The sequence below is a fragment of the Folsomia candida genome, unplaced genomic scaffold (genome assembly GCF_002217175.1).
Source record: "Folsomia candida strain VU population unplaced genomic scaffold, ASM221717v1 Fcan01_Sc002, whole genome shotgun sequence".
In the NCBI taxonomy this organism is placed as follows: domain Eukaryota; kingdom Metazoa; phylum Arthropoda; class Collembola; order Entomobryomorpha; family Isotomidae; genus Folsomia; species Folsomia candida.
In genome coordinates this window covers 11,444,527-11,457,475 of record NW_019091194.1, presented here as the reverse complement: position 1 = coordinate 11,457,475, position 12,949 = coordinate 11,444,527, and the positions used below count along the sequence as shown (strand labels likewise).

Genomic DNA, 12,949 nt, shown 5'->3' with positions numbered 1-12,949 from the left:
ATTTAAGATACAAGAAATTCGTTCTTCATTACAGTCCACGTCTTTGAGAATCGTTTTTGAAAGCACTTTCTCCAACTTTATTCTCTCCCGTCCGGAGAAATTTTCCCCACTACGCGTACAAAGTACATACACTCGGTATGCATATCCCCCCACCTTCATGGCACTGGCTTCTTTTAGAAGCATTCGTGCATTGGTAACGCCAGAAAAACATAATAAAAGTGCAGTTCGAGAATTGTAATGTATATCAACGAATCAGGAAACCTACACATTTTGCATTTGGTGTTCCGATTCAACGCTTCATTTTGTTCTTGCATCCCGTCAATCGCCTTAAAGAGCCAGTCACTCAGACGAGAAAGCTGAAGGGCGGGTGCAGTTGCAGAATGGAAATACTTATCTCTCGCATCCCCACTGTTACAATAAAATGCTTCTTTAAGAAATTGAGTTGGTATAAATCCTTCCGCTTTCCTTACGCAACAACGCATTCGGCATGCAATGTTTCATTTGCCTCGAGTATTAAAGGCGACGGAGATGGAATGTGCGTGAGGGTGTAGTTGTGTCTTGCATCTGATAATATTATTTAACATACAACGGCTTTGGAACTGCTTGGTTGGTTATTCCGCTCCCCCCAAAGTCTTTTCTGCTTCCCATCACCACAGGGCTTATTTAGACGTTGGGATATCTGATGAGCAGCAAAAGATCTTTGGAGCAATATATCACGAGGCATTACGTCCTCTTAATCTGACGTGAGGTTATTAGAGAAATTTGTAATTCTCAAATTTTAGATAGAGTCGAAAAATTTCGGCATCAGCACAGCGAAGAAAAATATATAGATATGCTTGTGGCATCGAAAATTCAAATTTTAGGTGTGGATACGCGTTCGTTTAAAGTACGATAAATACACGATTATGCAATGGCGCAGTGTGTATAGTATAAATAAAGTAATTATTATCTTGGCAATGCTTTAAGCACTTCCTTAAAATTTTATTGTGTGTAGTATGCAGAGCTACATACATTTATACTTTTTAGCAAGCTAATTTTAAAAAGTCTATCAAATAACTTGAAATAACCATTAGTCAGGTATGCAAGGTATTTGGCCCCAACATTCCAACGTCATAAATCTTGAAGCATTTGTCAAATATCTAATGCGTATATATAGAACGTGTATTTAAAAAACCCTACTTTGCACAATTTTCTGAACGGTTTTGCAATTGTTAATAAATTGCACAACCGTTCCAGCATACATCACCCAGTCGGCTCAATTGTGCCGCGCCCTATTTACCCCAAACTAACAATAACGATGAGAAGTAAAGATTGATTTGATGAGAAAGGTATGTCAGCAGGAAAACAGAACGCGTTTTTGACGCGTTTTTTGCACTGAAGTTACAAAAGATCATGTTTTTCCACATCATTCAAAATGCATCAACTCTTAGCAGCCACCCGAACGATTTTTCAGTTGCGGAATTGCCACTTTCCTCCACATTATGAAGAGTAATCTTTCTCCGGCTCATGTCTGCTTGGGGAAAACCCATCAGGTCAAATCCGAAATGAGTGTGAATGGAGTGATGATGAATGTGAGTTTCATTGTTTGGATCGGAGTTGTTGAGTCGAGATTTTGCTTGTGTGGCGTTGGCACCTTGCCACATGTGCACGATAGGTTGACGATTATCCGATCTGATACATACATTAGAGCTACAAGAACTCCCCAACAGCTCCAAGCCAACACAAAACCAAAGCCATTACTTTGTTTGAAAAGTACTCAGAACTCGGGTGACGTTCAATAGAAAGGAGACAAATCACAAGAGACTTTCCCTTCTCGGCTCCCAAATGGATCTCTGTGATTTAATTGGAAGGGAGTGGTGGATGGATAGCAAGACTCGTTGACATACTTTCTCCCCCTCTTACATATCAACCATATTTACTCTTCCTGAACAATTAAAAAACATTGTTGCCTCCAGAGCAAAGGTTTCATTTTAATACAGAAATCCAATGAAGAATGTCTAAACCTTGATTTCATACAAATAAGTTCAACCATACTAGTCATCATTTGGAAACTGGTTTAACCAAATCATGAGCACGCACTGATTTGAAAAATCAATGTGTAATAATGTTACATAGGAAAATATGATTTGCTTCCCACATATGAAACAAAGTGCTTTTCTGAACCACGAACCAATTCAATTTCATCACCAGATTCACAATCCATTGTCTTTTGAATTTGCAGACAGACTTATCACACAACCTGCAGCAGCTCTCGGGAAAAGCCAAAGCGGAATCAGAATTCATCCAGAGATTGAAGACCCAAACGGAGAAAATCAATGTAAGTCCTATTTCCCTCGCCCTTTGTCTTGTCCTGCTTGTGAAGGAAAGGAGACGAGCACTTTCTCCGTCGAGGAGAACGAAACAAGTCAAACCTCTGCTCTCTCAACTCTCTCTCTGACCGTCTGCAATGCCCATCTCTTTGTTCAATAAGATATTTTTTTTTGCTTTCCTCCACTTTTGTTTACCTTCATTTCCTTCCACTTTCTCCGTGTACATCATCCTCCTCCTTTTGCAAGTGATACAAGCGAAGGAAACGAACCAAATAAACACAAGAGGAGGAGAAAGGCTTGAGTTTCTCCTTAGTTTTTCCTCGTTCTTCTCTGCCGAGGGCAAAGCTCACGAATCTGGTGGCGGAGAAAGATATCTTTCACCAGGGGGGACGAGAAGTCGACTTAAGATTGAAGTGAGATTAGTCTGACGTCTTCCTTTCAGCCCTTCCTTCCATGTACGAAGGCTTGTTGTAGTGTGATGATATGTGAAAATAAAACTAATAAAAGTGCTTCGAGATTAATTACCTTCGTAAAGTTGGCTGCGTTTGTTACAGTGTTTTACGAGTACTCGGCTTGTATGTACGCTTGTTTATGCTTTCAAGGGAAGCACTATTAATAATTTGATGCAAAACATTGTCCATTTTGTAGAATCAGGATTTTATAGTGTTATTACAGATAATGGAAACTATTTATGTATGTATTTAGCACTTAATTTCTAGATCTTAATTATCTTTCTACACAGTCAATATAAGCACGCCATATAATCCTTTTGTCCTTGCAACAAAACAATGGGTTTGAAGAAAATCATTGTGCACGTAATACATCATGTTGAATAACAATGTGTCTCATTTGCTGTTAGTTGATTAATACGTCGTCAGAAAAAAATAATTGGATGCAATGTGTCACTCAGGAGAACGACAATCTGCCCGTCATGCGGTCCACTGGCTCATAGTAAATAGTGACACAGGGTGAAGCAATAACAATACTGCGGTTGACTTGACGGATGGCCATCCATTACTTACTTGGCGGGTTGGTGGGGCTTATGTGTAGTCGTTTCATGGGTTCACCTTTACTCACCGAAGGTGAAGGTCTCTCTCTCTCACCAAGAAAAAGTTGTTGTTTCTGTTGCAACTCCCTAAATTGCTTTCTCCAAAGCGCGCACGAGTCTCGTGCCACGGCATCCTTTGAAGTAAAAGTCATTTTCTTGTGTAAATCGATCAGTTATGGGTTGACGACGATAGAGAAAATTTCCAGCATGGGAAGGAGTAACAGGGACGGGTGTAATAGATTCCCGACGAAAACGGTAGCAGGGTGAGCAGTGATGAAAACGACAACGAACTGAATATGCATATACGTAGACATGCCCAAAGCCAATTTACTCTGCATAGAGCATTGAGTTTTATCAATGTTCCATAGGACAAGTGTCATTTGTCTCCCGTTCATGCAGATACGTACGTGCGTGAAAAAAGAGTCAAATAAAAGCAACGACGATGGATAGACCGTCATTTATTTGAGGTTATTATGATACCGATAATTCACCTCATGATAACCGGTGTCCGGTCAATTTGGTCGGGTCAGTTTGGTCTTGGGAAATTTGGTCTGGAGTCAGTTTGGTCTTGAACAAATTCGGTCTGGCCAATTTGGTCTAGCCGATTTGGGCAAACCAATTTGGTCTGGTTAATTTGGTCTGAAGTCCCATATTATTCACATATTACCTGGATTCACAGCATGCCTAGCTTAGGTTAATAAATCTTGATTCAGGTTCACCTTTACTTAACTAGACTCCGAGAACCACACCCCCTGTAAGTGCGGTTTTAAAATTTCCAATATTATGTCGGAATTGTCTCATCGGGGTGAAAAACGTGATATGTGGCAGGGTTTTACTTAACTTAATTTAGGTCCAGAGAATAACACCCCTTGAGGGTGTTTTTACATTTGGAATGTTCTATTTGGACTGACTAAAATATTTAGTTTACAGTCAAATTTTACATAAATTTAAATAATAAGTATTTATAATTTTAGAATTGCATCTAGGTCTTTTTAAAATTAAAAAGAAACTGCAATTAGGTCGGCTTAGACTTTGTACAACGATGTGCATGTAAATGCTGCTAAGTGTTTGAAAGATGTCTTGGGCTCCTACTTTCAACCCATCTAATGCAAATTCATCTCGTACACATCTGGAAGAATGCATATTAAATTTTTTAAATAAAATTCTATTTTAGCATATAAATATTAAAGCTCAAACTTCACTAATTCAGTAAATTTTATTATTTTAATAAGTGAGACCAAATTGTCCAGACCAAATTTACCATACCCATTTGACCAGACCGAATTATACCGGACCAAAAAAACCCAGACCAAATTGACCTCTCTTGGGACCAAACTGACCCGACCAAACTGACCAGACCAAATTGACCTAGCATCATGATAACCATATGCACTCACCTACTGGTCTTCACTGGGGCTAGTTTTTCAAAGATAATGGAACTACTTTTCTTCGACCTTCTGGTGCTTTGTTCTAACTCAATTATTGACTAATGGTGAACACTTATGGAGCACTCTGGCGACAAAAACATACCAATTTGTTATACTAATTGAAAAAGTAGGTATGCATTGATCCATCAGAATACCAAAACTTGACCTGATACTACAAGGGGTGAGCAACTCAGGTAAGCACACCCCGTCCTGGTGCCACAGTGTCGAAGAAATTAGGAGTAAATTACCCATCTGAAATTCCTTTCTATTTATTCACAAGCATTTGGTTGTAAGCGATTTTGATCTCTCACATTGATTGATATCAAACTCGCTCATTAGTCAATGTCACTTTCAGTTAGACAACCCGGCTCTCACAACACAATCAGCCCTTGTTCTACCAGCAGCACTTGTACTGTGAGAAGTCGAGTCAAAATTCAATCCATGTTTTGCGCACAAGAAGCAAAACTTTCTCCTTCATCACCGTTTCCTGTCGGCACTCATTTCGGCAGCAGTGTAATCTATCACAAAGTAAAATGCAAGAAATGCTCGAGTATGAAATGTTGCCTCAAACAAATTTGGAGTCAAGCTGAAAAATACGGCCTCTGCTCGATGCTCATTTGTGGTCGGTGCTTACACCATTCGTGTGTATGCATATTCACTATCATGCACATGTAGGTTGTGCAGGCTTGGTTTGTCTCTCTCCCTCACTTTCTTGAAAGCCTGTGCTGTGGCTAATTTTTCAAAGAAGCAACAGCAAAGGGGCACACAATTCTGAAACTTTTTGGTTGTTGCAAGTGGCTCGACTGCCACTGCACTCACTTCTTGTAATAATTCTGTCAAGTGGAGAAAGCTTTCTTATCAAGAGTTGGCGTTGGCTGGTGGGTTGTCTGCTGACATTCTCTTGCTTGCGTTCCTTGCGTGCGTGGCCAGTCAAGCTTTTCATACTGTGACTTTCCTTATTTATGATTATGATTATCCAGCCACTCAAAGTTTGCAGCCGCGTACACTACTAAAATACTCTTCCGCTACTATTGTTCCCCAACGCGTGTATCATGATGGGAAAGAGAGAGTGTGATTTCACAACCACAATATGTGCATTTTGTTACTTTTGTACGCGAAAATGGCTGTTTCAAAGTTTCTTTTTGTTTTCACTTTCTTTTAAGTATTCTGCCCTTGCTATTTCTTTGTAGGCTGAACGTTTGGCATGCGTATAATTATAGTACATTTAATGCGTTGTGTTTACCCTCTCCATGCGTAGGTTTCAAGTCAGGATAGTGAGAGCCATACTTGTAAATTTAAATGAGTTCATTCCAGCCGCTTGAGAATTAAATACTTATATTGAATATTTATTTACTTATATTATCCAGGATATAAATATAATCTCCTTTGAGTAAGAAATGCATATATGTAGAAGACCACTTACTCCATATTTAATTTATTGTGCAGCTAGAAAAAGTTGACCATGATGAAAGTTTATTTTGGAAAATAAACATTATTAAAGAATTTTCAAGTTATGAGATCCGTTTCTGCGGTTAGGTTGCTGTTTGACCGATCGCTTGGACATACACTGGTCATGAAAAAGACGTGGCTTGGGGCAGCTTACGTATCGTGTATCGTGAGCACCGCATGTAGCCGTTCTCATGTTCAAGTGCGTACTTGTGGAAACTGCCCTCCGCTCCTTAAGTTCTTTAATAAGTGGTTGTTCTTTATATTCGTTTATTTCTTGTGCTGGTTTTCTTTTATGTTCATGATCTTATCTAACCCATCACTTAAGATCCTGCGTTCTCATTGCGCGATATAAACTAGAGTTTGAGGTTTCATTACGCAATTTTGCGTAGTCTCTGTGTTTAAGTGCAGGCTCCCATTTGGTTGTATTTTACAAATGGACAGTGTTCTTATTGTTAGAGGCGTACTTTGATATGTGCATGTGAATGCTACTGAATATGTATGCGTAGCTTTTACTACACAAGATGAAGAAGGATTTCGAGGGCATGTGCGCATTGTCAAACAATGTAATCGTACGATATGGTTTGAGGAATGGTTGGGCATCCAAAAATACAATAGTTGACATTATACGCAAGGCAACATTAGTTTTGGTTACATGAGATTACAGCACTCCAGTGAAGGTATTTAAGCTCAGTGATTAAATTACAATTGGACTTGTACATATAATATTGTACTAGTCAGTCAAAACTCTCCCAAGAGTGGTATTAGTTCATGGAACGAAATTGTGGAGGATTTCTTGCGACCATTTCTTTTAGCTGTAGTGCCCAAATTCTAGAGATAACGAATTCATGTGAGGCAAAAAACTGCATTAGGAATTGGTAATGTGAGTTACTTGGGCTGCTGGTCTGTAGCTGCATGAGATATCTTATCTCTGCACATGATGCTAAAAAATATATTGTGCGTTGGTGGTGATGGTGGTTTACGGCTGTTATTCTCCATCCCAACAAATTCATAAATGCAAATGGCTGAAGAAAGCAAAGCCCTCGACCAAGTGTATTAAACCCAGCACGCACAATTCAAAATTCACCGTCCACCGTACATATGATCGGACTTTACGATGCCAGTTTTATCTGCTTCCGGTGGGTGACTTACTTCATGGTCAATTTAAATGTTTTTATATCGGGTTTAAAAGTGGAATCTGACGTGAAATGAGGAAGGTTTACGATCTGTTGGATACCCCAAAATGAGGTTTAAATTTACAACTCGCAGTGCAGTACGTACAAGCAAATTTTTTCCTACCAAGATTGTCAAAAATATGCAATCAAGACACGAGTATAAGGGAAAATAAAATGAGGCAACAAAACCTGCCTATCGTAAAGTATGAAATATTCAGGCCACAAGTGCCACCAACTTCTCTAAAGTTGAGAAAGTCTGCCCCTCCCCCCAAGCACATAATGACCACCGAGAGTTGAATTTTGTACATCACTGAATATTCCTCCTTCCCAAATCACAACTCGTATCTTTGCTCCTTCATAAATCTCAGATGCACTTGTCTTCCAAGTTTAGTGTCTTCGTACAATTTTAAAATAGGATGCGGTGGATGCCGTACTTGGAGCGTGTACATTTTTCAATTACAATTTTTCCCCTTTTCATTATCAATTTTGGTGATAAACTGGCTCTGCAGGATAGAATAAGAATCAGTACTCAGCAGAACAGTACAGTTTGCTCTTGATGGAAAAAACTGAGTTTTAAAAAAGTTTTTTTTACATAAATATTCAACAATCAATTATAAATTAAATATCACGGTATGACATAAAATATTATTTTTAGTTAAAATACTTGTCAAATTATGATATCGTTAAATACGTATATATTATGCCACGTAATTACATATTAGTACCAAGCAAGGCCCTATGGCTCAGAGGTACGAGGGTAGGATTGTCACCACGCAGTCACACGTTCGATTCCTCTGGCCGGGAAGCTATTGCTAATCCTACTCGGCTCGGTGTTAGTACGGGGTAGGTGCTGTCTCGTGACAGGGTGAGCCCAGCCATACGGAATGGCAATGTCACTGTGTACAGCCCCTAGCAGAGTCCGTTCTCTGTGGGGATGAGACAACTTGCTACGAAATTATGGCAAGAAGTCGCCATCTGAGGCTGAAAAGCAGAGAAATCTGAGTCCTGGCGATGTAAAACTGTCACATTTTAACATTTTTAACATTTAACATTGTATAGATCGTGATTATGAGAATTGTGCGTTGAAAAGTCAATCCGTGTGGTCAATAAATTGTTCAGAGATTGTGTCTGCTTTCTCCGTGATATTATTAAATACGAGTCAGAATCAGAACGGGAGTTGTTTGCTTCTTTCTAAAATGTATAAGCATATAATGTTTAATGTTGGTCGATGCCAATATATTCTCAAGCAAGCGTATGTATAGGCGAAAGAGTAATATGTGTTGATCCGTGTGGGGAAATGACTAATTCATAAATATTTCTAAACATTGTCGGCAGTAAAAGACAATATTTAATTGATTCTATTCGCCAGAAATTCAGTAGTTAAGCACGCATTGTACACATCTTCAAGTGCACATCGTAGCGATATAATATCCATTGAAAAAATAAATCACATTGTTCATGATTTGAAACTTTCACCATTCAACAAAGGTGCACATCTTCAAATGTGAGGCCTCTGTTTCCGTTCGATACTTGAGTGGTATTATTTCCTGGAGGGAGATGCACTGATTTTGTATTTCCAATTGGAACGTTTTCTTCAAATTCTTTGCTAACCTTCAATATCACAAATTAAACTTTAGCCGTACGCGAACCAGTTTGTGAATGTCCACCGTCTATCAAAACGCATTAAATATATTTCAGAACTACTCACGCATTTATTATGCGAAGGTCCGCGAACTTTGATCCGATCTTGAGCCAAGTTATTTGAGTTGGTTTTGCTCAGATTTGGATTTGAATTCGATACATTGTGTTGTAAAGTAGAGAATTGGATTGTATTGGGAATTGAGGTCTAGTCTACACGCACTCGTCCATGCCCGCAAAGCTCTTCTCCTACATACTTCTTGTATCATTCACGCTCGATTTATTTTGCGTGTTCCATGTTCAAGCAACTCCATTTCGCCTAAATCCCTTCTGAAATAAATATAACCGTGGGCTGAATTTCGAATTCTGGATTTCAATTCCAAAAAGATCATAAAGGAGCAGTTCAATTTGAGATTTTGAACGTATTTGTCTATTTTTAAAGCAAGTATTTTGGTTTCAAAAGTAAATGTGAGTGAATAACATTATTCACAAGAAGATGTGTAATTTAGTTCTGAAAATCCTATGTCGCATGGAGTAGATGTGCCTCTCCTAAGTTATGGGTAGGAAAAGTGCGTTAGCTGTGGCTGAACTTGAACGTCAACTATGTACATACGCACAATATTTAGTTGCTTGGAATTGTATGTATTGCATATTCACATTATGTATTGGATGAGTCCAATCCAGATTCTATTATGTCCCTCCTTCGAAAGATGAGGCTGGCTGAAGCGAGGATTAGGATTTGATTGTTCAATGTAAAAATGTAAATTCTCTTCAATTCCTGGGATTTGCAAGACGACGATTCTAAATCCAAACAGTAAATTGTGCACCACACTCGAAGCCAGAGTGTTTTGCATCCATATTTTAATGTTAATATCAAATCCCTCAGACGATATGAAAAAAATTTTTACTACAATGGTTCCCAAAAAATAAAATTGGATCGGTTTTCTACGCAATTTTAAAAAGCTTCCATTGGACGTATACTGGGAACAATAGTGGCGCAAGGAAATGCATAGATCACAGAAAAACCTTCAGCACATATGTATTTGCTTTGCCCGTACCAGGATTTTTGTGCATATTTATGTGTTAGCTGCTAGCTAATAAATTGGTAAAATTGCTGAAAAGTAGAAATATCAATAATGTTCTTCTAAAATTGATGGAGTGAAGGAGCGAGTGGTGCTGTTACATAGATCTATGTGCATGCCTTATTGTGACGTTGATATAATTCTGGCTGTTGGTCGTAAAACAATATCCCTGGTCGTCATTTTTAAGAATTTTTGAGCAGTTGCTAAGAAATGGTGCAAAATTTAGAGGAATAATTTCCTTGAATTTACATAATTTACAGTGCAGACCCCATATAACCCGAGCCAGGGACTTAGTCTCTGACCACTCCGATAACCCCCAGTGGTCAACCACTTGACCGATTTCGCCAATCTTCAAACTCGTTTCCTAACTTTGTCCAATATGCATATGGTAAAAATTTCAAGTCAATCGGTTCAGTCGTTTTGGCTCTATCGTGTTTTGGGACGGATGGACGGACGGAAATTATGACGGTTCCTTAAGCCCTGACTCAGGCTAAAAAATTACCGGCGAGAAACTGACGTTGAAAGCGATCTAATTCCAGTAAATTATTCCTCTAAATAATGCACCATTTCTTAGCAACTGCTCAAAAATTCTTAAAAACGACGACCAGGGATATTGTTTTACGACCAACAGCCAGAATTGTAATCCACCCAAATGTCTGGTTAGCTTAGTGACGGGATTAATTTCATTTTGTCTGACTGGCTGGAGTGAAGTACACGAAACCATTTATTTGTGGTTTTCCAAACATGACTCCACAAAGTGAGTGACAGATTTGATACTTGTTAGTAATCATGCCGCAAGTATTTTTGGACTTTGCATGCAAATTAAAATAATGAGGGACGTGTATCCTGATGGAAGTTTTGATGGTATCTGTAAAATGCACTTTTCTGGTGTGTATATACATAGCATTTATTTGCTATCGTCACATAACTAACTTTTACTCTTGTGGATGAAATTATGCTAAAATGCAATTTATTTTTTTCTTACAGGAAAGCAGTCTTTCATTAGAAAAGCAAGTGACGGCCCAAGTGGACGCAATAATTGAAAATCTGCAGAGGAGAAAGCACGAACTCATGGAGTTTATTCACAAGGAGAAGGAATACAAGTTGCGGTCCCTAAAAGCCGAAGTTTCTAGTCATGGACAGAGGTAAATACAATGAGTTCGCTTTAAAAATAACAATCGTGTCCAGGCTAGTGCCTCTTTTTTTTGCTGCCCCATGCAAATGGGTCGCTATATCCACCCTAACTTTTCACGGCATAACACTTCCCATCCTACGGAGAAATGTTTGACCCGTAAATCAAGGTTTAGTCCCTCGCACGGCTCACCCCGCCCCCCCACCCCCCCCCCCTCGGCTATCTATTCATGGATGGATGTGATTCAGATTAGAGTTGGGTCGAACATTTCGAAGGGAGTGAAAGAAAGCAAGAAGAGTGATCAGGAAAAATAACTAAAACTCGCCATAAATGACCGGTTCCGCATGAAGTACTACTTCCATCAACTTTCTCCACTCACGAGTTCTCCTTCAAACCAGGGCCAAATAGCCGGTCATTCCTACATGCACATATGTACTCTACGTTTTACATAGGGCATATAGTCGAATATAATTGTCTAGAATGGCCCAAAGTAATTTTGTTAGGTCAACTGGAAGGAATTTATTATTATTGTTATTTATTTATAAAATACCAATTGTGAAAGCTACATGTCAATGTAATGTATTATCTAAAATAAATAATTATTTGAAATAGGTTGCAAAACACTACTTCGTTGATTCAGTTCTGCATCGAAGCCCTCAAGGAGACAGATCCACTTGCTTTTCTTCAGGTAAGTCTAATAAATGTTTTACATTCATCTGGAATTATTGATAGATTTCTACAAATGACGATATGACACCAATAAAATGTATAAATTATTAATCTTTACACCGACAGCAGATAAAATTATTGAAAAAATCGTAGACACTTCGGTATAAAGTAGACATATTATATGTAAATACTAACAACTTTGTTAACAAGACAAAGAAAACTTTGAATTTTCCATAAAAAGTTAATTTAATCTCAAGATAATCATCACCCGTTTCGGCAGCTCAGTTTCAGTGGCAATCCTTTTGCATCATCTCAACACGCCTTGTTTTCTCATCCCACGCTGGCCTCATACACTTTCATCGCCATTTCATCTCATTTGGACTTTTTCTCTTTAAATAAATGGTGAAAGTGTTCCATCCTGTTTTTGTAAAAGCATCCTATCCAATGCATCTGCAAACTTCCGCGGTTGAGTCGTCCGACTCAGCAGCAGCACTCTCATCTCCGTGTGTACAGTTTGTGTAAAAAAGGGAGGAAATAGTTTCTGAGATAAAGAGACTTCTTTCTGTACTTGGAGAAAGGAGAGGAAATGGGAACGGTTGTTTAGAAGGCAATCTCGGCTCTCGGTTGTTTTTAAGCAGAAGCTCTTTTCATTTCTCGTCTCTATTCACCACGACCAACGAACCACCATCAAGTTCTCTTCCGAGTTGTTCTGGCCCTGAATCTCGAGATTAAGAGAGATGCATCTGATATCTACCATTTCGAAAGTTGGGTTGGACGAGGACATGCACTTTCTAGGAGCATGTTTGTGTAGGTGGTGGTTGGAGGCCTGGTACATAGAGCAGGTTAGCGCAGTTTAAATGAATTATGGAATCATATTTCCTCGTTATTCCTCCCTGTCTCAATCCTACATTCCTTCTCTCACATCCTTTCCTCTGGCGCCTATAAAAACGTCCAGATTTGTGATAAAAATGGTGAAAAATCAATTTCTGTACTTTAAGTAACTGGAACTTTCGAGGTTTTGAC

General features: G+C 38.8%; 1 protein-coding gene across 4 annotated transcripts in view; it reads left to right on the top strand.

The window, feature by feature from the left end:
* LOC110843043 (E3 ubiquitin-protein ligase TRIM9) overlaps positions 1-12,949 on the top strand; it is a 65,145-nt gene that overhangs the window by 35,769 nt on the left and 16,427 nt on the right. For all 4 annotated transcript variants that reach the window (XM_035847855.1, XM_035847854.1, XM_022088955.2 and 1 more), the window contains exons 4-6: positions 2,222-2,317; positions 11,113-11,270; positions 11,870-11,945. In XM_035847855.1, coding sequence (XP_035703748.1) covers positions 2,222-2,317; positions 11,113-11,270; positions 11,870-11,945 — 330 coding nt within the window. The remainder of the gene's footprint in view (positions 1-2,221; positions 2,318-11,112; positions 11,271-11,869; positions 11,946-12,949) is intronic.